The sequence below is a fragment of the Sorex fumeus genome, unplaced genomic scaffold (assembly GCF_029834395.1).
Source record: "Sorex fumeus unplaced genomic scaffold, SorFum_2.1 ptg000037l, whole genome shotgun sequence".
NCBI classification, from domain to species: Eukaryota; Metazoa; Chordata; class Mammalia; order Eulipotyphla; family Soricidae; genus Sorex; species Sorex fumeus.
In genome coordinates, this window is record NW_026606094.1 from 46,489,627 (window position 1) to 46,517,460 (window position 27,834).

Consider the following 27,834-nt stretch of genomic DNA (forward strand, 5'->3'; position numbering starts at 1 on the left):
TTAAATAAATAAACTTTTAACTTGAGTTGAATCTCTACATTATTTATTGGTTTTCTGTTTTATTGGTTGACTAATTATTATAACAAATTTTTCCAGGACTCAACATCTTAAAAAGAATAGGAAACTTTAATCATGATGTTGGGTTCTAGGAGCAAAGCAAGTGGCAATATTTTTATATAACCTACATTCAGCAGTCACATATTATCATTTCTAGCATATCCTTTTGATTACATATACATTTGCTATATTTTATGTGAAAGAGAAGTATGCAAGGGAATTAACACCAGGAAAAAATGGTAATTGGGGGTCATCTTGAGTTTGCCTGACATGCTATATTGTGATCTTCATGATTTTCTTCTAAAATTTCTTTTGGTTCATTTTGCTACTATTTTCAGTCTCTTCTTTTGGAATATATGTATGTTTCATTTTAATCAACTAGGGGTTGAAGTATGATTTGACTTCTGTTCCCCACAATCTATGAGTTCAAAATATTCAAAGTTCAACTATTTCAGAATATTACCCTTTCAGGTGAAAACTGATTTTAATTCTACTCTGAATTTCTCCTTCCATTTGTTATGATGTAGATATTCCATATTATCTTGAAGCTATACAATCCTTTAAAATATATTTTGTTAAAATATATTTTATCTATATCTATGTTTTATTATTTTTATTAAACAATTTACTCTAGAATTAATAATTCCATATTACCAAAATAGAAATTGTCCCTGTAAAATTCAAATAAGTTTATGTAGTTTTATGCTTACATAAAGGGACATGAAATGTATCATTTAGGTCGTTAGTCAGAGAAATAGACACCAACACAGAATGTTATCTCTCATATGTGGAATATAAAGAAACATAATGGTGAAACAATAGAATACCAAAAACAATGTAAACAAAGAACACGAGAACTGGTATTTCATAGAAAACTTGTCACTTGAGGGGTTGGAGGGCTAGGACAAGGAAGAGGCAATGTCTATGGTAGAAGGAAGCATTCAACTGGGAGGAAGGAGGAGGTAGTATTAAAAGTGATAATGTTATGTATGAAACCCTATCAGCAACAGTACAATAAACCACACAGTGCAAAAACTTATTTTATTTAAAAATTGCCTCTCAAAGAGGCAGGCTGGTGAGTGGGATGAAGTTAGGGGTAGGGGAGGACATTGTTGGCGGGAAGTGAACACTAGTTAAGGGATGCATGTTGAAACACTGTATGCCTGAAATCTAGTCATGAATAACTATGTAATTTCACGGTGATTACATTTTTAAAACTTTAAATATCCTACTGTACTTTGGATTTGTTGATTAAATTTAACCTTCATATGATTTTAGTTCATCTTATCAAAAGTTTAGTATTTCCTTATATTCAGAACATCTAGTCATTTAATGAAATTTTAAATTTACCTCAGAATTCTATATATGCATGGATATTTATTTTTGGATGTTATATATATTTTGTTTCCTGCCTAGCTTAGTTGGAAGAAGATAAAGGGAACTGTAAAAATTTAATCAGAATCTTTTCTCTAAGTCTGCAGTTCAGAAGACTTAAACAAAATATCAGAGTAGTCAGATGTGCTTTTGACAGATCTGCTAACATCAGGTGAGGTGGACACCACACTTGTCATAAGCCACACAACTTATAGAAAGAATGTTTGGGTTCTACAGAAAAATAAGAGGTTGGGCTTATTGCTAGTCAGTTATTAACTTGACACTCTCTTGTTGATGTTTGTTATTTACTTACAATTCCACATATAAAATTGAGGATTTACTTTTATCAAACATGTAGAGTTTTAGAACACCTAGAGAATATCTAGAGCTCACAGTAAAGAGTTTTGTGAAATATGGTGCCTACAAGAAGTTTCTTTTGGTACACAGATGCCACAGTGCTGCCTTGAAGCACAGAGCCATTGTTGGCATACACAGTGCTGATCCGGGGATGCTGAGACAAAACATTCTGGATGCGAAGTACCTGTAAAGAGAAGATCATTCATTACTAGACTCTATAACCAAAAAACTGTCAATGATGACTACCTCCCCAAATACCTTAATATATTTCTCAGAAATCAAAACGCTAAAATCCATAGGTTTTCTACACTTCAAAAATTTCAATCTTCTGCCAAAATCGGTAATGCCCTGGATGCACTATCTGAAATCAGCCAAATTCTTCAATAGATAGTTTATACAGTTTTGCTACTTCAGGCATCTCCTCTAGAAAAAGGTAATAATGGATGGATTCACTTAGCTCACTAACAAGCAAACCTGTTCATTCTTCTGTGAAAAGGGTTTTTGCCTTTGTCTGAGCCTATAGCACTCAGGGGAAACAAAAGAAGAAAAGAAGAAATGAAGTCTAGAAAGAAAGTACAGTGGGTAGGATACTTGCCTTGAGTGTATCCAAACCAGGTTCCATTCCTGGTATCACATAGGGAACCCAGAACCCTGGCAGAAAGTGCTTCCTGGGCACAGAACCAGGAGTAAGCCCTGAGCATTGCTGGCAGTGGCCCCAAAATTAATAAGACCCACCTTCCATAGTGCCACCAAAATGATCTTCACACAGACTCTGCTCTATTGATTCCTGACAAAAATCTCCCAAGAGATGCACATCTAGCAGCTAAAATTTATGGAATCGCTGGTCCCTGCAACTGAAAACTCTGTGCCCTCGGGAGGCAGGCAGGCTGCACACCTGCCCATCCAAAACTCCAACAACTGAACCCACACCCCACCACTGCAGCCATGCCAAGGGCTCAACTCTTTACAAATATGCCATTCTGCATATAATTTTAGGGACCTGGTACCCAGGTTGAGAACTCGGGTGTTTTTTGGAGTCAGGGTGGGAAACCACCCTCAGCCCTGCCCACCTCCCACAGCCACCACCATGTAAACTCATTGACCCACACCGTAGGTCCTGAAGTTACCGGACTGACCAACTGTATGGCAGCCCCACAACACCTTGTAGACCAACAAACAGCCATATAAATTCTTAGACAAGGGCTTAACAACCCTGTGATCAGATATAACAATTTTCACATTGATTTGTTTTATACTTATGGATTAATATTGGAGTTTAGTTTCTACTCAATTTTAATTATAGAATTGCAGCAGCCATCGTGGCTTTCTTCTACAATAAAAAATTAAATAAATATATGTAAAAAATAATGAAACAACACTCTATTAGTTAACCAACCCATTTATTACATTTGGAACCTCCTGCAGCCCCATAACCAACCTCCAACCCTCAGATCAACAAAAAATCAACAAAAGAACCCTGTACTTTGGAATTCAGTAAGACACTTCACTCACTGCCTAGTACTGTTATTGATTCCCCAAGATTAGCACACTTTACTTTGCTAATCAGTAAATATTTACACAGTCAGGTTTCCAAACAATCTGCGTGGAGTTTACTCAAACAGAACAGAAAAGGAATGAAAGAAAACCAGTTAGACAGAAAAAGAATGTAAAAAAACCAGTTAGATATTCCTAAGTCATGAGTCTGTACTGACATCATCTTGAGTACTATTTTATTTTGTGGTTTTTGTTATTTGTTGTTTTTAGTCTTAAGTTAGATCCTATACCTTCTTCTTAGATATGTTTTACAAAAATAATCAAGCTTGAACCTCATGAAGAAAATATTTGCCTCATCTAGAAGTAAAAGTTATCTGTTATCATAAAAAAAGAAATTCTAAAATAAAAAACAATTAAACTTGAAAATAGAGGAACTAGAGATATAGATAAAGTGCCTTGCACATAGTGAACCTGGGATTAATCCCCAGCACTTCATATGGACGCCTGAGCCCTACCAGTAGTGATGCCTGAGCTCAGAGCCAGAATTAAGCCCTGAGCATCACTAGTTGCGGCCCACCAAACTATTACTATTACTACTATTACTAATAATAGCATAAGCTCTAAATTATAGATAGAAAAAAGATCCTAAATCATTTTAAAACCATCTTGTAGTTTGTACTTTTATTCTGTTAAAACAAAGATAGATATAACTTATAACTATGACTTTGAGGGCTGGCGCGATAGCACAGCGGGTAGGGCATTTGCCTTGCACGCGGCCAACCAGCCTACCCAGGTTCTATTTCTTCGCCCCTCTCAGAGAGCCTGGCAAGCTACCAAGAGTATTGCACCCCCATGGCAAAGCCTGGCAAGCTATCCCTGATGTATTTGATATGCAAAACACAGTAACAAGTGTCACAATGGAGACATTACTGGGTCCGCTCAAGCAACTTGATGAACAATGGGAGGACAGTGACAGTAACTTTGAGGGGACACATATCTAAGGAAAGGGTTGCCTGCTAACTCAGGGTGACAATTTTTTTCAGGTTTTAGGCTCAGGCTAATTTTTTTTTTATATTTTGGTGATTTTTTTTCTGTTTGTAAAAGAAGTTCTGACTTCTTTTTCATGTTAATGAGAGAAAATTTTAATCTCTTTAAGAGGAAAAAAGCTCAGTATTGAAAACAAAAATAACTATGTAAGTTCTAATTTACTCTTTGGAGCAATTTTATAGACTGGACTTTGAATGTCAATATCTCAGCTACCCAAACCTAAATTCTAATGCTTTTGTTTTGTTTTAATTTTTTATTTTAGGCAATATGGTTTATAATGTTACAATTATAATGTTACAATGTCTCATTCCCCTGACCCTGAAAGAGCCTCCAATTGTTGGGAAAAGAGGAGTAAGAAGAAGTTGCTAAAATCTCAGGGCTGGGAGGAATAGAGTCACTACTGGCACCTGCTCCAGTAATTCGATGATCAACGGGATGGCAGTGACAGTGACAGTGAATGTTACATTATTGTCAATGGTAGGTTTTATGCATACAGCATTCTAACACCAGATTCTCCACCCTAGTGCTCATTTCCCTTCATCATTGTCTCAGGATCTAACCTCCCCTACAGCTCACCAGCCCGGGCATACTCACCATGTCTCACTGACCCTTAAGCTCTATTTGGTAGACAAGTTCTTAGAAACTGCTTCAATTATTTTTGGCTTTTTAAATCATCTTATGTCTTACCTTCTCAATGAAGCCTACCTTGATTTTTATTAACTTACTTCATGTATCTATTATTTGTTGTCTACCCTCCTTCATAAGAGCTGCTGATGCAAAAAGGAATGTGTGCTCTTCTGATATAGCTTAAGAATTAGAACACACTCTGGCAATTTATGAGTGTTAAAATATATGTCCGTTTGTTTGGTTAATTTAGAGGCCACACATAGCATTGTGGGGGAGTACAAGTGACTACTTCCCAGCGCAGTACTCAGGGGTTACTCCCATGGATGCTAAGGAAATCATTACTACAAAAATTGAACTCAAGGTTACTACATGCAAATCATGCACTCCAATTCTTTTCACTTTCTCTTGGCCACTAGAATTTTATATATAATTCCCTGAACATGTATATTCTGAGAATTTTATTTATATTTTAATTCTTAAATTCATTGCCATAGAAAACACAATGCCTCATGCTACTTTTAATGCAATACAAAATTCAACGGCTTGGTGGGAAATAGCTTGAAGTGCTAGAGTGTTAGCTCAGTTCACTATAGTCCTGGGTTTGATCTCCAGCACTTCAGAAACCCTGAGCATCAACTGAGTGATGGTTTCACTCCACCCCCCCCAAATTTCAATGCTTTTTCTTACTGAAAAGAGGTATTTTCAAAAACACAAATAGCATATTAAAAATAAGATTTATTGAACACCACCATACCATTAGAAAATACAGGGTCTGGATTCATTGGGCAGAATGCTTGCCTTGCATGTGGCCCATCTGGTTTGATCCCTGCACCCTGTACCCCATGTGGTCCCCCAAGACCTGGCAAGCGTGATGCCAAGAATAAGCCCTGAGCTGGTGTGGAAGAAGGAAGGAAGGAAAGAAAAAAGGAAAGAAGGAAGGAGGGAGGGAGGGTGGGAGGGAAAGGGCAATGGGAAGAGGAAAGGGAAGGAGAAGGGGCTAGAGAAGGAGAGAGGAGAGATAAAAATAATTTTTTTTAAATTACAGTGATCTATACCCTTTGAGTTTCATGTTAGATAGATAGATAGATATGATATGATATGATATTCTTGTACATATGTGCCCCTTTGCCTAAATTCAGGGCTTGCTTCCAGTGTAAATATTGATTGAAATATGACAGACAGTTGGACTCAATACAAATAATCATGTTCATACTTTTCAATTATTCCCAGTAGTTAATAAAACCTTTGCAAGGCCATTACCTATGGCTTAGCGAGTTAGTAGTCTTTATCCTGCCCAAATCATTATTCTTTCCAAATTCATTCATTTTTAAACATCAAATGAGATCCACTAAGTTCTCCCAAGTCTCTTTGATGAATTGTTATTATAGCTTTTTCCTGTGAGCTCAAAGAAGTTTAGAAATTTACCTCTGACCCTGGAGGGTCCTCAGGGTTATAGGGCAGCAGCTTCATGCCATTAGGATGACATCCTGCCAAAATGTCTCCTGTGTCTGGATCAACAGTTAAATTATCCACTAAGGTGCCCAAGTGTACTACCTGTGGACAAAGAGAAAATAGTGGTGACACTGTTTTGACTTTCTTCCCTCCCCCATTCTCTACCAGTTCCTTCTGTCCCCTGGAGACATGTGCTCTACCACTTGAACCAAACCTTGCTACTAAAATTGGCATTTTCAAAGGTCTTTTGCTATGGAGCTTTTTAGAAGTGTAACTACAGTCTCACTGACATTTTCTAAAACAGTGATCTTTTTTTCCTTCATTAAAGAAAACAATTCCTAGATAAAGTGTTGGAACTAATCTAAGAGACCACATTGTGCAGGCAAGACAGCGTATGTATATTTACCTTCAGTTCTGTTAAATCCCCGTTATCGTGTTTTTTTAACACATGAAGGTTGTGAGCCAATACATCCGCTACATATATATACCTTTTAATTAAAAAAAAAAACATTTAAACAGATAGCAATAAGAGATAAGACAACTCTTATTCTGGAGATGAGGGAAAAATATTATCAGTAGTTCAAAGTGCAACGTCTATATTTTTTTAAACCATAATAGTGGAATATACTGTAGCAGTATTTTTAATATTCTAGAATTGATTCATATATGCATTGAATAGAGGAGAAGACTCTAAAGTAATGAAATTTGTGTTTCTGGATGTCATATAGAATCAGTCTCATTACTTAGAGTACTAATTTATTCTTTAAACTAAATGAAGCTAAGTGGACCTCTTTGAAGACCAATAAACTATATTTCCAAGGATGAGTGCTCAAAAAGAACTTGGAGATAAACATAAAATTAGTAACAAACATTTTTATAAAGAGAAAGAACACTTAGAATTGTTTTCCACAGGGATTGTCTATATTAATCATCTCCAATTTACATATTAATATTCATGGAAATTCTCTTTTAAAAATATTTCCATTTTAAAACACTTTAAAAATATTCCTCATAAACTACTTTTTCCTCATGGAGAAGTCATCTGAAGAAAATCAGAAACATACAATTGAAATGCTAAATCTAAGTCGAACCTTCCTCTTTGATAAGAACTTTCAAGTAATTGAATTAGTATAAAAGGTTGAAGACAGGTAAAGACATTCTAGCCTCATATGGGACAAAGGTAGAACACATTTTAAAAAATGTTTTAAGTTAGTATAATTCTAGAATCATGCAATTATTTAGAATAAGGGCCATATAACCTTGAGTCCATCTCATCTCATTGGTGGGAACCTGAGTTCAAGCAAACAAATGGTTACTAAAAATCACACATTTAGAAGCCAGAGTGAAAGGAAAGTGTGTAGGACATTTGCCTTGCATGCAATGGATCCGGGTTTGACCCCCAGTACCCCATATGGTATCCCAGTACTGCCAGGAGTAATCCCGGTGGGCAGAGCCAGGAGTAAGCCTGAGCACAGCTATATGTGACCCAAAGCACCCTCCACAAAATCATACATTTTGTGTGAAACTTGGTCATACCTGATCCCTCCTATTTAATCCTTAGGAAATAATAATATGTTGTACTAGAAACCATCTACTAAAATATCAAGGAAATATATAAGACAGAAAATTATAAAGCCACTTACTTTTTATCTAATGAGATTGTGATACCATTGGCAGAAAGAAATCCTTTGGCCACCTCTTTGATCTCTGTTGGAGTATAGTAAAGAACAGAAGTCCACGGCAGACCCAAGAACATTTCAACTTGCATCAAAAAGTTGGTAAAATAGTGGTCTCTGGTTACATAGAATTGTTCTGGTCCAATAACTACTATGTCATTTAAACTAGAATGAGAGAGAGAAAGGGTGAGAAAGAGAGAAAAAAATACATGGAATATTTTAATATCCTTATTGATGTCAAAATTACTAAACCTTTAAAACCTCAATATGTTCATCAATTTGAAAAGCAAATATGAAAGAGTATGAATTAAAGACTCCCAAGTATATTAGTTTTAATTGTCCTGATTTTCTTTAGCAATTTGGTATCTACTTTCTTCCACAGAAATCAATAAAATCATATAAATATAGCAATAAGCTACATAATTTATATCTGATGTCTTTTGAAGTAATTGCCAACTAAAACAAGTCTCAAACTTCATACCTGTTCTTGTAAATGTTAACAATGGTAATCTATGGTGGTAATAATGATTTAATTATCACCATAGATAAGTTTAGATTAAACTTTTCCATTCACATACAGCTTTATCCAGTGGATTAAAGGGAAATGTGTGGCTTCTATATGAAGACTAAGAGAGAGTTCATGGTCTACCTTTATTCTCTGACTCTCCCACAGTAACCAACAAAATTTATGCACATAGTGTTTAGTCCTCCTAGGAACCTATAGAAGGACCACATAAAATGGAGTCCATAAATCACCTACATGGGGATGGGACAAGAGTGAGAAAATGAAACTTTGTGGTATTGAATTTCTAAAGATATTAAGATTTTTATTTTCTGTAATTGTATTATAGCCCAGGTCATCCCAAATTTTATATTTTCTCAAGGTAGGTGAGGTTTTACGTACTATTCTTCTTAATTTATATTCTTCAATACTACCAAAATGAGGCAAGTTTTACTTTTTTTATTTTTAAAAGTTTTAATCTTAAAACCAAAAAAGGTAATGATTTTCATTTTAGAAAATAAAATATACCATGAAAACATGCTAAAAATATAGTTCAGGGGTCCAGAAATAGTACCACATCTAGCCACAAGTGCCAATCAGTCCCCAGTACCAGATGGTTCCCTAATCATCACTGAGCGCATCTCAGAAGTTCCCCAAGCATCTCTCACGGTGCCTGGATTATCTCTGACAGTACAGAGCTTGAGTAGTACCACATCATGGGGGCTTGCATTGAACCAGTGATCTGGTTGACCAAAGATCACTGGTATGATTCCCCACTGCCTTCTGTACACCCAAAATATTTTTTAGATTAAATTTAAGAAAGAAAAAGTTGCATGAATCCAGGGCTACTTTGAGGTTTTGATGTATAATGACTTTACAAAGTTCAAAGGTTCAAAGGTGTGTGTGTGTGTGTGTGTGTGTGTGTGTGTGTGTGTGTGTGTGTGTGTGGTGATTAAACTCAGGTATCATGCATTTACTCATGAGTTTTGCTGCTAAGCTTCATCCTGACTCCTGGGATATTATCTCTTGGGGGCTCATCTAAAGTATTTCTTTCTCACATAATCCTGACAGTATAGGTTAAATTAAACTCCCATTTACTTTGTTTCCATCTCTGTTCTATCCCTTGAGATGCTTTGTCAAGGTGTGCATGTCCTCTAAAGTCCTCTTTAGACCAATTTACCCTTACCTGCTCTGCTCCAAATTAAGTTACTTAAACCAATTCCTCATAGAGTTTGACCTATGGTTGCAAATTAACAGTGCTTGACAGCTCATCTGTTATAGGTGTCTTGGTTGCCTGGTAGTGTTAGCGTCATAGCACAGAATATCACCAAAGTTGACTTAGACATTTTACAACCAGAAATCTGCAGGAATTCAAGCCCCTTGAGGAAAACTTGATTGACAGAAGCTGAACCTTACAGTTAAACTTCTCTTGTTCTAAAATGAGAACTTCAAACTTCTCCTATCTTGTTTGCTGGAGAACAATCCAATTATTTCAGTGACTTAGCAGTGCCAACATGATAATGCACTTGCTGTACCTTCTCCCCCTGTGAAAATCCTACTGCTACAATAACTGAGTACCATAAACTGGACTGCCTAAAACTACAGCATCTTGTTTCATAGTTCTAAAAGCCTTAAGTCAAAAACAAAGGTGTTTTCTGGTGAAGCAATGGGTGTTGGAACATTGTATGAGAGAAACCCAATCCTCAACAACTTTGTAGCTGTGTATCTCATTGTGATTCAACTCTAGCTCTGCATTTTAAGGCTGTCCTTTTTATTTTTATTTATTCATTTATTTTGGTTGTACTTTTCAATCAAGGCTGAGTTTTATGAGGAACTCTTCCCATGAGGTGTTTTATTATATCTGGTCCTCACTCACAATCACCAGACAACTAGTCCAGGCCCATGAAAAAAAATCCCCATATTTGTGAGGAAACTGAGGCACAGATCAAGAGACTTGAGAGATTCTCAGTCACACCTTGAAAACTTTGGTCCCTGCTATGCCTCAGATCCAGCACAGTGCATTATGGGAGGATTTTGATAACCTCACTTCTCTTATTTTCTTCTGCTCTCTGCTCTTGTTGGGCCCAAATTCACTGAGGAGAAATTCTTACATCATGTTAAACAAGAAGAGAAAAGGGCAAAGAAGGTGAGCCTCCCTCCTTTTCTTTTCTTATTCTACTGTTCCAAGGAAAAATTAAGTGCTACTCTTTTGGAACCTGGCTTTAAGTATTGAGCTTATTTTCTAAAAGGCAAATTTGTTGTATCCTTAACATAGGCAACTTAACTTTCTAAAAACCATACTCTTTTTCCCAACACAGTAAGAAGGATATTCATAATTGCAATATTGAGCTCAACTTTGAATTCAGATGGATAGCTTTACAGGATAGTTCAACTACTTATAAATTATATAACAGTCAATCACAACCCAATACTTCTTTAAATCTCAGTTTACTTGGGCTGATTACTAAATACTTAATTGTGAGAATTAAGTATTTTGGCACAATGTATGGCACATTGTCAATGCTTAATAAATAAAATTTTAAAGTACATGCGTGCATATTCTTTTAACTTTTTCTTTAAAAAGAACTCTGATTAAACAAAGGAATTGTCTGTGTGGAGGTTGGTTATAACACCCAGTGGGTGTGGCTCAGAATGCAAGCTACCAGAACAACTAGAAAAGGGTGTAGGTGTTGAAAGAGTGCCCAATGATAGGTATTGAGTTACTGTGGTAAGGAGGCTGGGATTAGAGCTGAGAAGCAAATTGAGCACCTTTATAGGATTAAAATGCTTTGTAAAAGTTGGAGGATATAAGGATATTCAATATTTAATGCAGCAATTTCTAGTGAGGTGCTAGGCAATGCCACCATGGGAACTTTAGAAAGCTTTAGAGAAAAAAAAAGCTACACAACAGAAGTTTTGAAAAGCCTTTTGAATCAAGAAAACAAAGCACACAGCAGAGGTACAAAATAAATAGAAGCACAAAATACCTTAATTTCATACCTTTGGAGAAGTTCATGTTTTATGGTTTTCAGATGCGTGATAGAATGTTGCTGTTCCTCAAACTTAAATATTTCCACAGTGGATGTCAGGTGGGGATGATTCACAACATAAAGATACACAGTATGGTCTATAGTGGGGGCGGGGGATGGAAGGAGCATAAATTTCCAGTTTATTTCTATTGCAACTATTATTAAACTTGACATAGAACTTAGTCACTTTCAAGGATTTTTCTTATCCATTTTTTATTTGAACTTCACACCATATAAGTAAATCAGATAAATATCAGACAAATAAAAATCAAACAAACAAAAACAACAAACACTGCCCTCCCGTTGTTCATCGATTTGCTCTAGTGGGCCCAGTAACATCTCCATTGTGAGACTTCTTGTTACTGTGTTTGGCATATTGAATACTTTCAGTAGCTTGCCAGGCTCTCTGAAAGGGGCGGAGGAATCGAACCAGGATCGGCCAGGCTGGCTATGTGCAAGGCAAACGCCCTACCACTGTGCTATCACTCCCAGAAAAATCAAACAAGTAAAATTTTCATTTTATTAAGAAATTGATCTTCAGCAGATAGAAGGCAATGTCAGCAGTTCTACTAACAAGCGGTAGAGCCAACCAAGACATTTCTGCAATAGTCTCTTCAGCCTCACTCATACGCCCTCTCTAACAGGAAGATATAAAACTACAATGATATATAAACACAGATGTTCAGAGTGGCCCTTCAACAAGGGTGCAAGAAAGTCAGTGCAAGTCAAATAAAGTTTTTCTAAAAAACTCTTTCCTTTCAGAATTGCCTACGTTGCAACTTAAGCACTGCTGAAACAAGTCATTTACCCAAAGATGCCATAGCAATATTTAGTAAGTCTGGGGGGGATACTGGGGAAATTGGTGGTGAGAAATGTACACTGGTGGAGGGATGTGTGTTAATCATTGTATGACTGAAACTCAATCATGAAAGCTTTGTAATTGTATCTCACGGTGATTCCATTAAAAAAATTTAGTAAATCTAATGAACATAGAATATCAATATGAATGCAAGATAAATGGACCAGCCAATTTCTAACACCCTTGGGAATGTTCACCTATTTATTTTCTTATTGGAATGTGTGCCTTGATGGTTTTCCAAGAACATAGACAAATAAGCCACAAGCATGAGTTATGGAGCTTATTTACACTGGAGGGCTTGGGAGCACAGAGGCACTTGTGCTCAAATCGAAAGAGGACAGTAAGTCCTCACAGGTGAATTTTATTTTGGTCTGACTGAGCTGGGTTACAGGCCGTGTGGTCTGGAAGATAACCCAGGTTGAATTTTAGTCTGCACATAGACATGCTTGATGGACACAGCATAAACGTTATATATGCTTCTCTGGCTGCTTCTTTCGGTGTCTACTTGGACCAAATCTTTCAAATAAGTTTTCTATGGTCAGACTGCTTTTGTCCTCGACTGATTCCATCTCCACTTTCACAAATCTTATATATAAAGTGCATAATTATGGAGAATAGTTAACACATAAGTCTCCTATTTAACATACTCAATTCCTGGATGCCTCAATGTCTGAGAATTAACCTGTAAACTAACTGGTTTTCTCTCAAAACCAAAACAAAAAACCAAGCCTACCTCACACACTATTATCCCATGTAATAAAGTTGCTCCAGTTTAATCTAATCACTCATTGTGTCTTTTCCAAAGAAGCATCATATCTAGTAAAATGTCAGGCAAAAAATCTGATGGCTTTTGACTTATTTAATTAGAACCAAGATTTCTAATATTACCCTTGTAAAAGACATAGGACTAGAAGCAAGAACCTCTAGTACTTTGGAAGTACCATTTACTAATTATAGGAGTGAACTCCACTTCACTATGCTTCTTTAAATTCCATTTCTCATTTATAAAATTGAGAATTAATATATGTTTTCCCTGCCTCATGTTTAATTTATTTATTCAACAAAGCTTCATAGAGCAACTTTTACACATCAAATACTGTCCTAGACTCTGGGAACCCAGCACTGAATGAGTCACATTTTTTGTTGATCATATTCTAGAGATGAGATAAGAAGAAAGTAAGGTAAAGGTAAAGGTAAAGGCCCTCCCGTTGATCGTCGATTTGCTCGAGCGGGCCCAGTAACGTCTCCATTGGAGACTTTGTTGTTACTGTGTCTGGCATATCGAATACTCTCGGTAGCTTGCCAGGCTCTCCGAGAGGGGCAGAGGAATCGAACTCGGGTCGGCCATATTGGCCACTTGTAAGGCGAACGCCCTATCCGCTGTACTATCGTTAGTAAATAAAGGTGAAGTGGGGGCAGTCATTCTTCATAGAGTAACATCCCCTTGAAGAACAATTATTAAGTTTAGTTCTAAGAGTTGCTTACACAGCAGTACCTGTACACTTGTCTTTGGTATGTAACAAGGAGTAGAGTTTCTGGATCACATTGCAACTATGTTTAATATTTTGGAAAAGGAACTTCCCATTTCTACTAGATATGTGTGAAGATTACAATTTCTCCACATTCTTGCCACTGCTTATTACTGTCATCTTTTTTCATAGCTCTCCTAGTGAATGTGAAGTGGGACCATGTTCTGATTTTGATTTGCACTGCCTTAGTGAGTTCAAATGTTGAGGATATTTCTGTGGACTTTGGGGCATGTGTATATCTCTTTGAAAAGATGTCTACTGAGACCCTTTGTCTATTTCAAAAATTGAATTGCTTGTCTTTTTGTTGTAAGAATAATTTCTGTATTTAGATACCAACTGCATCAAATATATGATTTGTCCACACTTTCTCACATTGAGTTTTTCCACTTCCTTTCTGGGTTTTATGAAGCTTTAAAATTTAGGGACCAGAGAGGTAGTACAGCGGGTAGGGCATTTGCCTTGCACATGGCCAACCTGGATTCGACCCCTAGCATCCCAAATGATTCCCCAAGCACCCAAGCACCATCAGGAGTAATTTCTGAGTGCAGAGCCAGGAGCAACCCCTGAGCATCTTCAGATGTGACCCAAAACGAAAAAAAAATTAATGAAGTACAGTTTATCTATAATTTTCTTTGGAGTTATTCTTTTAATCTTACACAATGTTTTCCAAAAGGCCTACAACTTATGTTATATTTACAGAACCAATATTTAACAAGTTGTGATAGTCAAATGAGAAGAAAAGATATTAGAAGAAAGTGGAAGTGGCCATATTTCAGTTTCCCTTTCTTTTTAATGCAATGTGTAAAAATGTTTTGAGACATATTTATTATATTATAAACATGCATCATTTTAATGAAACTGAATCTTCCTCTTTCCATGTCTATGTTGATATTAGGGCATGAGTGGTTTATATTTCCCTCATTTCCCCTTTATTAGGTATTAAGGCTTTACCTTTGTCAATGAAAGTACTGATCCCATGTGGATTAAATGATGCTTTGTCAAAACCATCATTGATTTGTAGTACTTGCACTTTGGGGGTTTTCTTATTCAGATCTATCAAGAAGATATGTCCTGGTTCATCTGGAGCAAAGCTTTGCATGCCTGGATATTTTAATCCCTTTGAAAAAAAAAAGAATCAGTATGCACACGTACACATATCAGAGTCAAGTTTTTCATTGTTTTTGTTTTTGTTTTCTGAGAATCAATTTTTTCAGAGGGAAGCTGAAATTCCAAATCCAATTAAAATGTTAAAAAGGCTACATTTCTTTTATATTTCTAAGGTATTTTATATATCACTGTTGTCATTATATGTATGATCTGGGAAATTACTGAGTGAGGTCTTCCATGTTACTGGCAATGGTAATGGACATATCAGAAGACTCTATACTCAATATTTAATATAGTTTAATATATCAATACATATAGCATGATATTTACCAGAAAAGTACAATGCAAGAGACTAGGGTATGCTACTTTGTATTATTCTATTGATTTGTTTGTGCCTCATTTTAAAAATGAGGAAGGAAGGTCAAAAGTGATAGCACAGTGGGTAGGTTGCTTGCCTTGTATGTGGCCAACTTGAATTTAATTCCCAGACCCCAAAGCCCTCCCAGGAGGAATTCCTGAATGTAGAGCCAAGAGTAACCCCTGAGCATTGCTTGGTGTGGCCTAAAAGCCAAAATAAAATTTCCTTGCTAAAATTTAAAGCAAGGAAGTTAAACTGTATTATCACTATGATTCTCTCGAGAATCTTCTTAATTGTTAATTTGGGGGCTACATCTGCCTGGCAGTGTTAGCAGCTCTCCCAGCTTACTGTCAGAAGGTATTTGGAGAGCCATGTTGTGCTAGGGATTTAACTCAGGGCTCCCATATAAAAAGCATAACCAGTCTTTTGCACTATCTCCCCAGTTCTGGGTCTTTGTACTGATAGGATCAGTTTTTCATCAACCAATAATAGATTTATTGAATTTATTGAATATATTACATCTTGGCTGCTTTATATGTTATTGTGTAAAACTTTTGAGTTTGTTTATTCGATAACAACTACAAAATTCTACCCAATTTTCACATATCTCCATCATTCAGAACTATATCAAAATTTTGTACCTTCACCTGTACCCTCATTTCCATTTGCAATGTATTTATATTCTCCTTTTCTAGTCTACTTCTCTGCCTCCCCCTTTCTTATAACATCCTTCTTCTATTCCCTTTGTTGCTGTTGTTGTTGTTTTGGCCACACACAATGGTGTTCAATGCATACTCATGCATCTGCACTAAGGGATCTCTCAGAGGTGCTCAGGTTACCATATGTGGTTTCAGAGATTAAACCCAGATTGGCCACATGCAAGGCAAGCCCCCTTACTACTATTCTCCTTTTAGGCCCATCCACCTTCTGTCCTTAACTCAATATTTATTTGGTTTACTGTTTTTTAGGGCTTATATTTAGAAATTACAGGATTTCTTATTTTTAACCAATGAGGGAATAATAATTATTTCCAATATCAGGAAGGGTATGTTACTTTGTATTATTCTATTGATTTGTTTGTGCCCGTAACAAACAAATTATAATAGTTTTGATTTGGAAAACTTTATGTAAAAAAAGTTAGGCTCTAATCCTGCTTTTCGGGCATTATGTTTTTAAGATCAGTGGCATAATAATGGTTAAGCAGTATTATGGGTTGAAAAGTTAAAGACAGATAATTCCACACCTTCTCTTTTCATTTGAGGGGACATTAAACTTAGAGAAGCAAACTGACTCAATCACGCAGAGCTCTAATTGTATAGCCTGTTTCAGTGACATCAAAAGAGAAGGTTTGATAGTAGAGAATATTGCTGAGGAAAGCAACACAAAGTTCAGTATTACAACTTGTCAGCTTGTGAGTACATGAGGGTACTGCTAGCTAATGTAGGAAAAAGGATGCTCTAAAATGAGAAATTATTTAGAATGGATATAAATGTGGGATATTGCTAACAGCATTGGTCTAGAAAAATTATTGTGATGAATGAAACAGTCCGGATAATCAGCTTCATTTTGCCTGGTTTTCCACCTGGTTTAAGGCTTTGGTGTGGATTTGTGACAAGTTATTAACAAGAAAATATTTTGATGTCACTGACTACTAAAAGAGTTGTAAGCACCTTACTTTCCTGAACAGAACACTGGGATGTTTAGGTCGGCACTGAAATCCTCTACTACTCTCATTAACAAGCACATGTATTCAATAAACACTCAAACACATGTTATTTCAGATAGAATGTTAAATGCTGAGCATGCAATGACCCCTCCAAAATCCTGACTTCAAGAATCTTGAAATCCAAGGATGAAGCACTAAGCAATCAAATACAGTGTAGTGTGTAAGAGCCATGACATAAGAAACATGAGGAACCATAGAAGAGAAAGCTCCTCCATAAAGAAACTATTAGTGAAGAGACTGAAAGGTCTTCTCGAGGAATAAAAAAGTTGCAACAGTGAAATTTCACATAGAACTGGTGTTAGCTAGAAATACTTGAAGATGAGAGTAATCTTATAGACAAGAGAGCCAGATTCTAGGATAAGAAAGCAAACAGCTGCTGGCACCTTGAAATAAGCTAAAAATATATATTGTGCAGTATCATTCCCTAAATCAGCAGCGTGTCCAAACATGTTCTAAGCTGACATGAAAGGGCAATAGAAGAAAACACGGAGAACAAGAAATTTAATCTATGACAATGCAGATAGATTTAAAATAAGCAAAGAGCATCATCTTTTACTTCTGTGTCTGAATGGTTTTTTTCAGTTTACAAAAAGAGCTCCATTAATTAAAGCTTCATATTAACATTTCTCATGGAATTATTTGTATTGAAAAGATCTACTTTTTGTATAGGAATAATTCAGTTCCTGTAACACCAGTGAAAATATGAAAGAAGCATAAAATTGGGACATCATCCATTATTTAACAGCAAAGAAATCTTCTAGCTATAGAATTATCATTTTTATCAGTCTACTTGACAAAACACTGAAAAATATAAATTGACATTAGAAAGCTTAAGTCAACAACAACAAAACAGACAGCTCAGTTTAGGTTTATTTCTGGAAGAAAACTAAGTAAATAATATCCCTCTCTCTCATGCACTCTCACTCATACCATCACCCTGTATTAAAAATTTGAAATAGAAGGGAAATTTTGACTACAATGTACATACTTAAGAATTTAGAAATTTGGCCCATAAAGTATTATTATGTGTCCCTCTTTTTAGTAAAAAAAATCTAGTTTAAAAACATCATCACGGGCTAGAGCAATAGCACAGTAGATAGGGCATTTGCCTTGAACATGGCAAACCCAGGTTTGATTCCCAGCACCCCATTTGGTCCCCTGAGCACTGCTAGGAATAACTCCTGAGTGCAGAGCCAGGAGTAACCGCTGTGCATCGCTGGGTGTGACCCCCCAAAAAATCATACTTGTTCAAAATTTATTATTAAACATGTAGCTTCAGCAAGCAGAATTTAAGTGAAAATATAGTCACGTCTAAGTGTTCATAATCTTAGAACCCATTCCAAACTGAAATTAATTTATCAAATATAAATTTAACATTTACTAACTTATATATTTTTATTTGTTGGAATTTAATCCCTCCAATAGCTCTTCAATCATTCCAAAGCCTTGAGGGTGATGCTGGAATAAGATTCTCTATGGCTCTGTGAAAGATGCAGAATGGCAGGGATTCCAGGCCAGAAAAAACAATGCTCGCATTTTGAACTGAATAACACAGTTAAATTTTGATCCACGAATATTTACCAAGCACAAATACCATGGTAACAGAGAAAGAGGAAGACTAGTTTTTGAGAAGGTGACTACCAGAAAATTAGACTCAGTCAACTGGGGCAAAGATAGAGAGGAACAGAAAATATCTCACAATTTGGGCAGGAATTGAATGGAAATCAATATATATTTATTGAGATCCTACTGAGCATGCAAAGTCCACAGGGTGTTACCCGCTATGGGGCAGGCAAGCCTGGGCATTTTCATGTGGTGTTTTGAGATTCTAAGGAATCTTGTTTTGGCCTTTTAGTTGACTGGTTTACCCGCAGATGGGAGAAGAGTGTAGGGGGCCATCTGGCAGCTCTAGTAGACAACATTAATGTACTATCTATATAGCTATTGACAGGAGCATCCAAAGGGCATACTTACAGTGGAGATAAAAGCCAACCCACTAGGAAGTATATCAATATCTTCAGAGCCAGTTTCTGCAAGAGAAATGAAGGATCAGAAGAATACTTCTATGAAGACTTAAAAAAATAAATCTCTTAGTGAAAACTTTGAACTTCTTTGGGAAAATACATGGACTTTTTCAATTATTTACTTGGAAAATTATATTAAATTTCAAGAAACCCACAGGCATGCTTATCAACAATATTTCCTGAATCGGACCCCCTAAATACCAAATTCCCTTTACAGACTCAAAGTTTAGCAGAAAAGACAAATAACTATAAAATAAATTTATATCCTACATTTATTCTTTAAATCTTCTGGGATAGGTCCAAAAAAACAGTGTGTAAAGCACTTTCACATGACTTACATTGGTTCAATCCTGGCACTCCATATGGTCCCTTAAGGCCCTCCAGGAGTGATCACTGAGTATAGAGTAAGAAGTAAAACCTGAACACCACCAGATGTGGCCCTCGAAACAACAATAACAACTTCCAGGGTATGTTTTGAGAGATCCAGATTTATTCCCTTTGAAGTCTAGTGATACCATTTGGTAAGCATCACTGTGAAGATCTCTTGAGTATCTCTCTGCCCAATATTTCTCTTCTTCTAACTTGTTAATCGATATCATAAAGGGAAACTTAATAATTGCACTCTGTTATAATGAAAATGGACTTCAGATAAATTCTTGAATATAAATGAATTTTGAAAGAGTTCAGTCAAATATGTTTCAACAATAACTGGGCTTGAATATTTTTTCTCTTTTTCTTTTTTGGCTAAAAACAAGCAAAATGAATCATAGTTCTGAAATCTGAAAATATAAAATCAAGGTAATGACAGGATTGGCTTCCTCTGAGTCTTCTTGGCTTGTAAATCATAATCTTTTACTTACCTATTACATGGCTATTCCTCTGTACATTCTCATCATTGAGTTTTCTTTTTGTTGTCTGCACATTTGCTCTTCTAAGTATATCAATCAAAATATATTAGAGTCCACCCTTTTTAATTAGTTTTCCTCTTTGCTTATGTTGTTGCTGACATGAGGGAGAATCAAACACGTGTGTGCTTGGTTCTGGTACTTGCCCACTCAGGTGTGGTGTTGCTATGTTTTGTTGCTTATACACAGAGAATTTTTCCATTTGAAAAGTAGCATGTAATACATAAGTTATGAATGAGGCAGGATGAAAAAAAGTCTTACATGGCTCATAGTATAGAGACAAACTCACATGTACTATGTCCCAAACAAACAAGACTGAAGGTGATGATAATAGGTATCTAGTGTGGCAAACCATTTTATAAATATTACTATAGTAACATGTTCTTAAAATGTGAAGTTCAAACTCTCCCATCAAGTGGTAAGGTCGATATTTTTCTTTTTTGAACTTGGCCACTGTAATAACTTTACAAAGAGAATGAAGTGAACTCAACAGTTTCATGTTGAGTTTCATACAAGTAACGGCACAGTCATCACTTCCTGTAGCACTTACTTTAAATCTCTACCTCTTCTCTCCTGCACCTTAGGAAAGCTGAAACTAAATGTTAAACTATACAAAGGAGAAACAGACAGGTAGTCACATAGATAGATACAGAGAGACAAAGAGAGATAGATGGAAGAGAATTCTCTACTAAATTCAGTTCTCAGTCTTTCATTCACTCTATGGATGCAAATGGCAGAGATAAGCTATCACCAGAGTCTTATAAGAATTGCAGATTTATGAACAAAATAATTTCCATTTAAAGTCATTAGATTTGAGAGTGGTGTGTTACAGAGATACAATAATTACAACATGTTTCTAAGTGACTCTCACAGTGAAATTAAAGTGAAATTAAAAATGGGATGGGAAAGGTGTGAGTTTCCAAGAAAGGAATAACGTGGATAGCATGTAAGTAGATGGATGAGTTTGGCACATTTCAGGAATTACCACCAGAATTATTGCATCATAGCTGGAGTGAGAACAGGAGCCACAAGAATTGAAACTACACCAAAATGCAGAGGACTCCAAATCTATGTTAATACTCATATCACAAGATTCAGGGATCTCTGTAAAGTTTTGAGCATGGAATTATGAGGTCTCTATTGTCAAGGAAAAAGATGACTACTAGCAATATTGAGAATGGTTACAGAGGAGCAACACTGAACTATTGGGAAGCCATTGCATAAATACAAGAAGGAATTCTCAAGCTGGAATGGTTGGTGATCAACTAGATTTGGGGAAGTAAGGAAAAGAAAAACATGACAGATGACTCCAGGATTACTGCTTTGGAGTCCTACTTTTGGAATAAAGGTGGCTTCGTTAAAAAAAAAATCAAAATATAGGCAATGGAACAGATTCAAGGGTTGAGATGAGTTTGGGATCTAGCACATTTATGTATGTATGTATGTATGTATGTATGTATTTATTTATTTATTTTATTTTGAGGTTGAGCCAGTAGTGCTCAGAGGCTACTCCTACATCTGTGCTGAGGAGTGACACCTGGCAGTACTCAGAAGACCATCTTTGGTACCTGCCACAAGTCACCCTTGTACTATCTCGCCAGTTGGGATCTAATAAACTTAAAACATAACCTCAACATTCCCAACCCCTTTTGATTCCAGCATCCATTTTATGTACTAATATGGGTACCTGTGATTACTTCCACATGACATTTTTCACAACTGATAGCAATTCTATGCTCACTTGCCAATTTTTTTTATTAAATACTAAATTTACTGGGAACAAAAACAAAGTTTTGTTTCACTACTAAATCCTTACAACCAATATTATACTTCCCTTTTAGCTGTTTAGACCCCAGTGAAAACTAGTTGACTGGATAAACTGTTTAGTTTCTTGAACTTAATCTTGCTTTTGCTTTTTGGGTCACACCTGGCAATGCACAGGGGTTACTCCAGGCTTTCACTCAGGAATTACTCCTGGCAGTGCTCAGGGGACCATATGGCATGCTGGGAATTGAACCCAGGTCGGCCGCATACAAGGCAAATGCCCTACTCGCTGTACTATTGATCCATCCCCCTCTTGAACTTAATCTTGAAGTTAATCTGCTGGTGATTGTTCTTTTCTAGAGAAAAGTTATCCTGTATCATCTGTTTTCTTGCTTGGCTCCTTTTCTCTCTCCAAGGATCATTTCACCATTCTCTGACAGCGTAGATTGACTTACATTAACAGAGTGGGCATGTTCACAAGAGTTGTGCTTATACTTTATCAACGCAAAGGGAAAGTTACTACTTTGCACTTAGATTTGAAAATGAACCATGTTGCTTACACAAAATTCTTGTGCCTCTGTACCTCCCCTCCCTTCCCCTTCCAGAGACAAAACCTGCATGATAGACCCAGCGCATATTAGTAACAGTGGCACCTATGGGAGTAAAAATTTCCAGAATGGCCTTCCCTGAGTCCTCTTCACTGTTTAGTTATTGGGCAAGTAACTTATTTCATTTGTCAGTTTCCTAATCTGTAAAGATAGCAACACATTACTGGTTGATTAAAAGGATGATGTAGAATAAGGGATTCAGCAAAATGCAGAGAAACACTAAGCCTTTGAAAAGGCAGCATTGTTATTTCAAGAAATATATCATTACTACTGTTAAATTGGTGAGTGCTCATGATCATTCTAACTTGTTCAGTTCGACAATATAGACTACAAATATGCCAACAGTCATGGAAATATAAATAGTATCATAAGTAAATATGTCATAATAAGTAACATTACATTTTTCCCTTCGCACACAATAAGATTATAAACACATAATTATTTAAAAATATTGAATAACCACAATGTTGATTTATGTCTAATAATATTGCTCTAGTTTCAGTTTCTCAAATATATAATTCATATAATTTCAGAATGGGACCAGACTTTAGCTATCATCCAGACTAAATTCTCCTCAAAATAACTCAGAAGGTTTTTAATTTTTATAAAGAGATATATAGGGAATACTAACATTCCTACACAAACCAGTCACCACATCGGTATCACATTTTATTTTTTAAAAAAATTAAACCAGATCCAACCTTGAGCCTACATTGTGTTAGGAAATTCAGTCTAAGTCATTGCAGAATCTCTGTGTCAAAACTATAAAAAAATAGCAAGTGGAAGGTACAAAAATTGGGGAGAATATTTGGGGAGGAAGTTCATCTGGCTTTATTCTCCAGTGTTGCCAATGAATTACTCATTTCCAAGTCCAAGTGATTTCATTATTTTGGACAATTTGCCACTATCTTGGGATCATTCCTTCCAAATTTTTACTCTTCACCCAGAATTCTGTGAGGTATTGGGACAAAAGTGCCAGCGATTTATTTTTTTTTATTTTTCAATCCACATAATCTTATCCTTTCTGCCTCAGAATCCTTTGAAGAAGTTCAGGTTTTTGAGGAGTATGTCTTCAGTTCCTTCTCCTTTTTAGCCTGTAGTAAAATTCTCCTCTAGGTTTAGGGAACAGAAAGTCAGGTTACAACTTCCAGAAACTGAGATGATAAAAATAGTCAAAATAAAAAGGGAGCATATATTCTTTCTGATTATATGCATATGTATATCAGAAATATATAAAACATGTACATTTTTATGTCTGTGCATATTATATCTGATTTTATATACAAAGAATTCACTTATTTTTTATACAAATTAAAATAACGTACCAACTCTATCACAATAGACTGTCTTGTCACCTTGTCACATACTGATAAATAAGTCAGTCCTTGATACTAGGAAGCTTATAATCTGATAGTGAGAAAAAGAAAGATCCCTGCCAGCTATAAAATAAAACATGAGAAAGTGTCATTAAGGGAATCTGAATTTCAGAGTGTTGTGAGAGTTCAGAGGTAAGAGAGGAATTTGTGGTTGATTTCAGCAAGTAGAAATGAAAGAATCAGAGAAGGAAAATGTCTTGAGCAGAAGTGAGAAGAAAAAAAAGAACGCGTGCCAGGATGGTGAATAGAACCTAGCTGATGGGGGGGGGGGCGGTGTTTCTCGTGGCAGTATCAAAGAGAACTGGACGCTTGGACTCTGGAGTAGTTCTGGCTGTGAGTGCAATCAGCTTGGGATGAGGGCACAGAGAAAGCTCATATCAATGTGCCTGGTACGGAACAAGGAGGAACAAGAAGAACTCTGCTGTTCTTGCATTTAGAACAGAATCCCTCGGAGAATGGTAGTTCTGCAGATAGAAGAAATATAGAAGAACTTATTGTGGGGGGGAGGAAATGAAAAAATAGGAAGTAGATTTCAGACTGAAAAGCAGAACTGTGATTTGAAAGGTTGGAGATATGGTCCTGGATTTTCAATTTTGTTGTTTGTATGTTTTTTTTTTTTGTTTGCGGGTCACATCTGAGAGTTCTAGGGGCTACTTCCAGTGTGTTGCTTGGAGTTCCCTCCCTGGTGCTCATGGGATCATATGGTACTGCAAATTAAACAGGACTTCTGCACTAGTCTTTTAAGCAATCTTCCCAACACTTCAGTTAGCTTTCCATAAAGACATCTCAGTACACTTAAGGTTTTTTTCAGGGGAGATGGGCAGGGAGAGCTTGGGCCACACTTGGCAGTGTTTAGGGATTACTCCTAGCTCTGCATTCAGGGATCATTCCTGGAGAGTTCAGGAGACTATATGGAGTGATTAAGATCAAACTCCGGGCTGGAGTGATAGCACAGCGGTAGGGCGTTCGCCTTACAAGCGGCCAACATGGCCGACCCGAGTTCGATTCCTCCGCCCCTCTCGGAGAGCCCGGCAAGCTACCGAGAGTATTCGATATGCCAGACACAGTAACAACAAAGTCTCCAATGGAGACGTTACTGGGCCCGCTCGAGCTCGAGCAAATCGAGCAAGATCAAACTCCAGTTGGTTTCATGGAAGATAAGCACCCTACCTGCTATACTATCGCCCTGGTCTCAAGACTTGAGGTTCTTGAAGGCTAGGGCTAAGTCAAATTCCTCTCAACACTTACAGATAAAATATGAAAGAAAGCAACCCTTGAAGTCAGAAATGTCATCAAGGAAAGGGAAGCAAATAGAAAAGAAGTAATAACAGACAACTGAAGACAGTAGAGAAGAGAACAGAAATTCACAGAAGGGACAAGGAATGGAGATCAATGAGGGCCAGCCAATGGGGAGTTGAATGTCTTTGATTTTGACACATACGAAAGTGATAATAGGGTAGAGGGCACAGGAGTTGAGTTTAAAGAGTAGCAGGAATTAAAAACAGTCGGTCAGCTCAGTCAAGTGAAGAAATATACTGGTGTTTCACAGGACTATCACATACATACCAAGCCCCTCGACAAGATGGCAGCTCTGGGGTTCTATTGACACCACTTCTCGATCTGCAAGAGCTCTTTTTCTGTGGAAGATAAAAACATGAAGGGAGAGGTGTCAATGTACAAGACCCCAAATCCATGTCTAAGGCCTTTAATTGTCTTATAACAATAAACTTCCTACCAATGTATGTAACAAAATAATGGTATTTGAATCAAGCAGGCATCTCCTTGCATGTACATTTATATATACAATGTGAAAATGTTGTGGGTAATGTACTTGCATCAGCTAACTTCATCCAGTTACTGTGAAAAGACAAAACATAGCTAAACATAAACACTTTGCTCCCCAAATAAATGAAAACTATTTCATTGTATGAGTAACTGATCAGTATTTAATGAACAGCAATTTAAAAGTACAACCAACAGCATTTAGTTGGCTAAAGTTTTGCCTATCAGACCTATGCTTATTAGATCTATTTAGACCCATTAGTCACTATCTACCATTAATCCATCTTGCCTTTTGATCCATTTCCCCAAACTGTTTCCCCAAAATTCAAATTCAAAATTCAACAGTTACACTACATATGGTTCACTTTAAGTTAATTGTTTTTAAATTACGGGCATATGACATCATTAAACTGATCACAATTTAAACAACTGCCCAAATTCTTTCAATATATTATTCTAATTTCCACACTGAAACATTGCTCGAGACATCGGGGATTATCATACATTTTTTTATTAAATTCTATTCAGAAGATATCTGAATACTGAAACTTATCTTTACTGTCAGGCCAAAAAATGCTTTAGCTCTACTTTCCAATTATGATTCTCTCACTTGGGTGCACTGGGAAAGAATCTAGCAATAAACACCCTCAAAGTGAGCTAGAGAGTACTGCCCAAGGCATCAACCTCTTCAGATTACAAATGTGACACTCTAGGGAGACCAGTTTTTCTGAAAAGAAATAAGAAACATCCTAAAGACAACACAAGGCAAGCAGACACTTTAGATCTACTCGGGGACGTAAATTATCATCAAACGTTCCTTCTTCCTACTTCAATATTGCGGAGGACTGAACTCTTTCTGAGATGGCATCTCCACTCGGTGCTCCCCAAACGGTGGGGCATCCTTACTACCTGCAGTTTTCAGCGCCTTTCCCCACTGGCTGACTGACTCTCCTGGGCTGAGATCAGCAACCACTCCTCTGCAGTGCTTAATTGGCCCTAGGCTTGTCAGAGTCTGTCGTAAACAGCCTGCCGGTAGCCAAGTCCCTCCCCCGGGCCCCATGCTTCGGGCAGAATTAGCTTTTAGGTGCCGAAGAAGTGACCAAAACTGGGAGAAAAAGAGCACGACTTTGAGAAAACACATGCCCATCTGCCCTTTTCCGGCAAGGCAAGCAGGCCACTCACGTTGAGATCAGGATTCCTCAAGAGAAAGTTTGCTGGGTGCTAGGAAGAGAGGCTCCAAAGAGACACCCTTCTGCCCCAGAGCGAAGCAGTCCAGGGCCGCCAGTGGGATTAATTTAAAAGAGGAGGGAGGAAAAAGAGTTGGGGAGACCCATCAAGATGCCAACTCACCTAAAAGCCACAAACCTCTCCCCGATTAGGGCCAAGCCGACCCCCAGCAGGGTCAGTATCAGCAGCTTCCCCATGCTCTCAGGTTTCCCGGCACCACTTGCAGACTCAAGGGACTCCCCAGGGCGCAGTGGGCTGGCTCTAAGCCCCACCCTCTGAGCACGCCCCAGCGCGGCTCCTGGCCTCCAGAGCAGGTGCAAATGCCAAGGCGCTTCCTGCCTGCGCTCCCAACTAACTCTACCGGCCTAGGGTCAAGGTCACTAATTTTCTTCTTCTTTTCTTTTTTCTTTCCTTTTTTTTTTTTTAATGTAGCTGCAATGTAATGGGTGCAATAGCGTGTTGAAGTGTTTGGAGAAAGAAATTGTTACATCTCCACCAGCACCAACGTGTCAGAGACTCTCCCGCACTGATCTGATGTCACTGCTAGTCTGCCCCTCCCTCTCCACTCCCACAAGCTCCACCGCCCACCACTTGGTAACCTCAGTTCTGTAATCAAATTTCAAGGAATTTTCTATTACTAGATACTGTCTATTCGCTTGCTCCCCCGCCCCCCATGCCACATGTAAACAGGATCATCTGGTTATTTGTCTTTTTTCCGCTGACTCCCTTGGCACTCCCTTGTCTCTAGCACTACCCACTAAGCACTAGATTTAAGGAAACCAGGAAACCTTTACTCAAGTGAATCTCTTTCTTTAAAAAAAAAAAATCAAGGTTCATCACTCAGTGAGTTTAAAGTCTCAGGTTAAGAGCCAGTGGTAGCTGTGGCAAGGATGCATTCCAGTGGGACACACAGCTATCAAAAGCTGGAGGATTCTATCTCCATTCCTTTAAAGA

At 37.2% G+C, this 27,834-nt stretch overlaps 1 protein-coding gene across 1 annotated transcript; it reads right to left on the reverse strand.

Moving 5' to 3' along the window:
• Positions 1-52: 52 nt before the first annotated feature.
• LOC130027509 (serum paraoxonase/lactonase 3-like) lies at positions 53-27,124 on the reverse strand. The gene is made up of 9 exons (XM_056118327.1): positions 27,004-27,124; positions 25,438-25,508; positions 19,169-19,224; positions 14,955-15,120; positions 11,587-11,713; positions 8,052-8,249; positions 6,815-6,896; positions 6,382-6,510; positions 53-1,972 (listed from the first exon to the last, which is right to left on the reverse strand). The coding sequence occupies exons 1-9, from the start codon at positions 27,075-27,077 to the stop codon at positions 1,814-1,816; spliced, it is 1,062 nt and encodes a 353-aa protein (XP_055974302.1). The 5' UTR covers positions 27,078-27,124; the 3' UTR covers positions 53-1,813.
• Between the last annotated feature and the right edge of the window lie 710 nt (positions 27,125-27,834).

Excerpts from the sequence above, each read along its gene's own strand:
- LOC130027509 (XM_056118327.1), bottom strand. The coding sequence starts at position 27,077 with ATGGGGAAGCTGCTGATACTGACCCTGCTGGGGGTCGGCTTGGCCCTA. Across the intron at positions 25,509-27,003 it reads GAGAGGTTTGTGGCTTTTAG|AAAAAGAGCTCTTGCAGATC; the intron begins GTGAGTTGGCAT and ends TATCTTCCACAG. Across the intron at positions 1,973-6,381 it reads AGGACCCTCCAGGGTCAGAG|GTACTTCGCATCCAGAATGT; the intron begins GTAAATTTCTAA and ends TTCTCTTTACAG.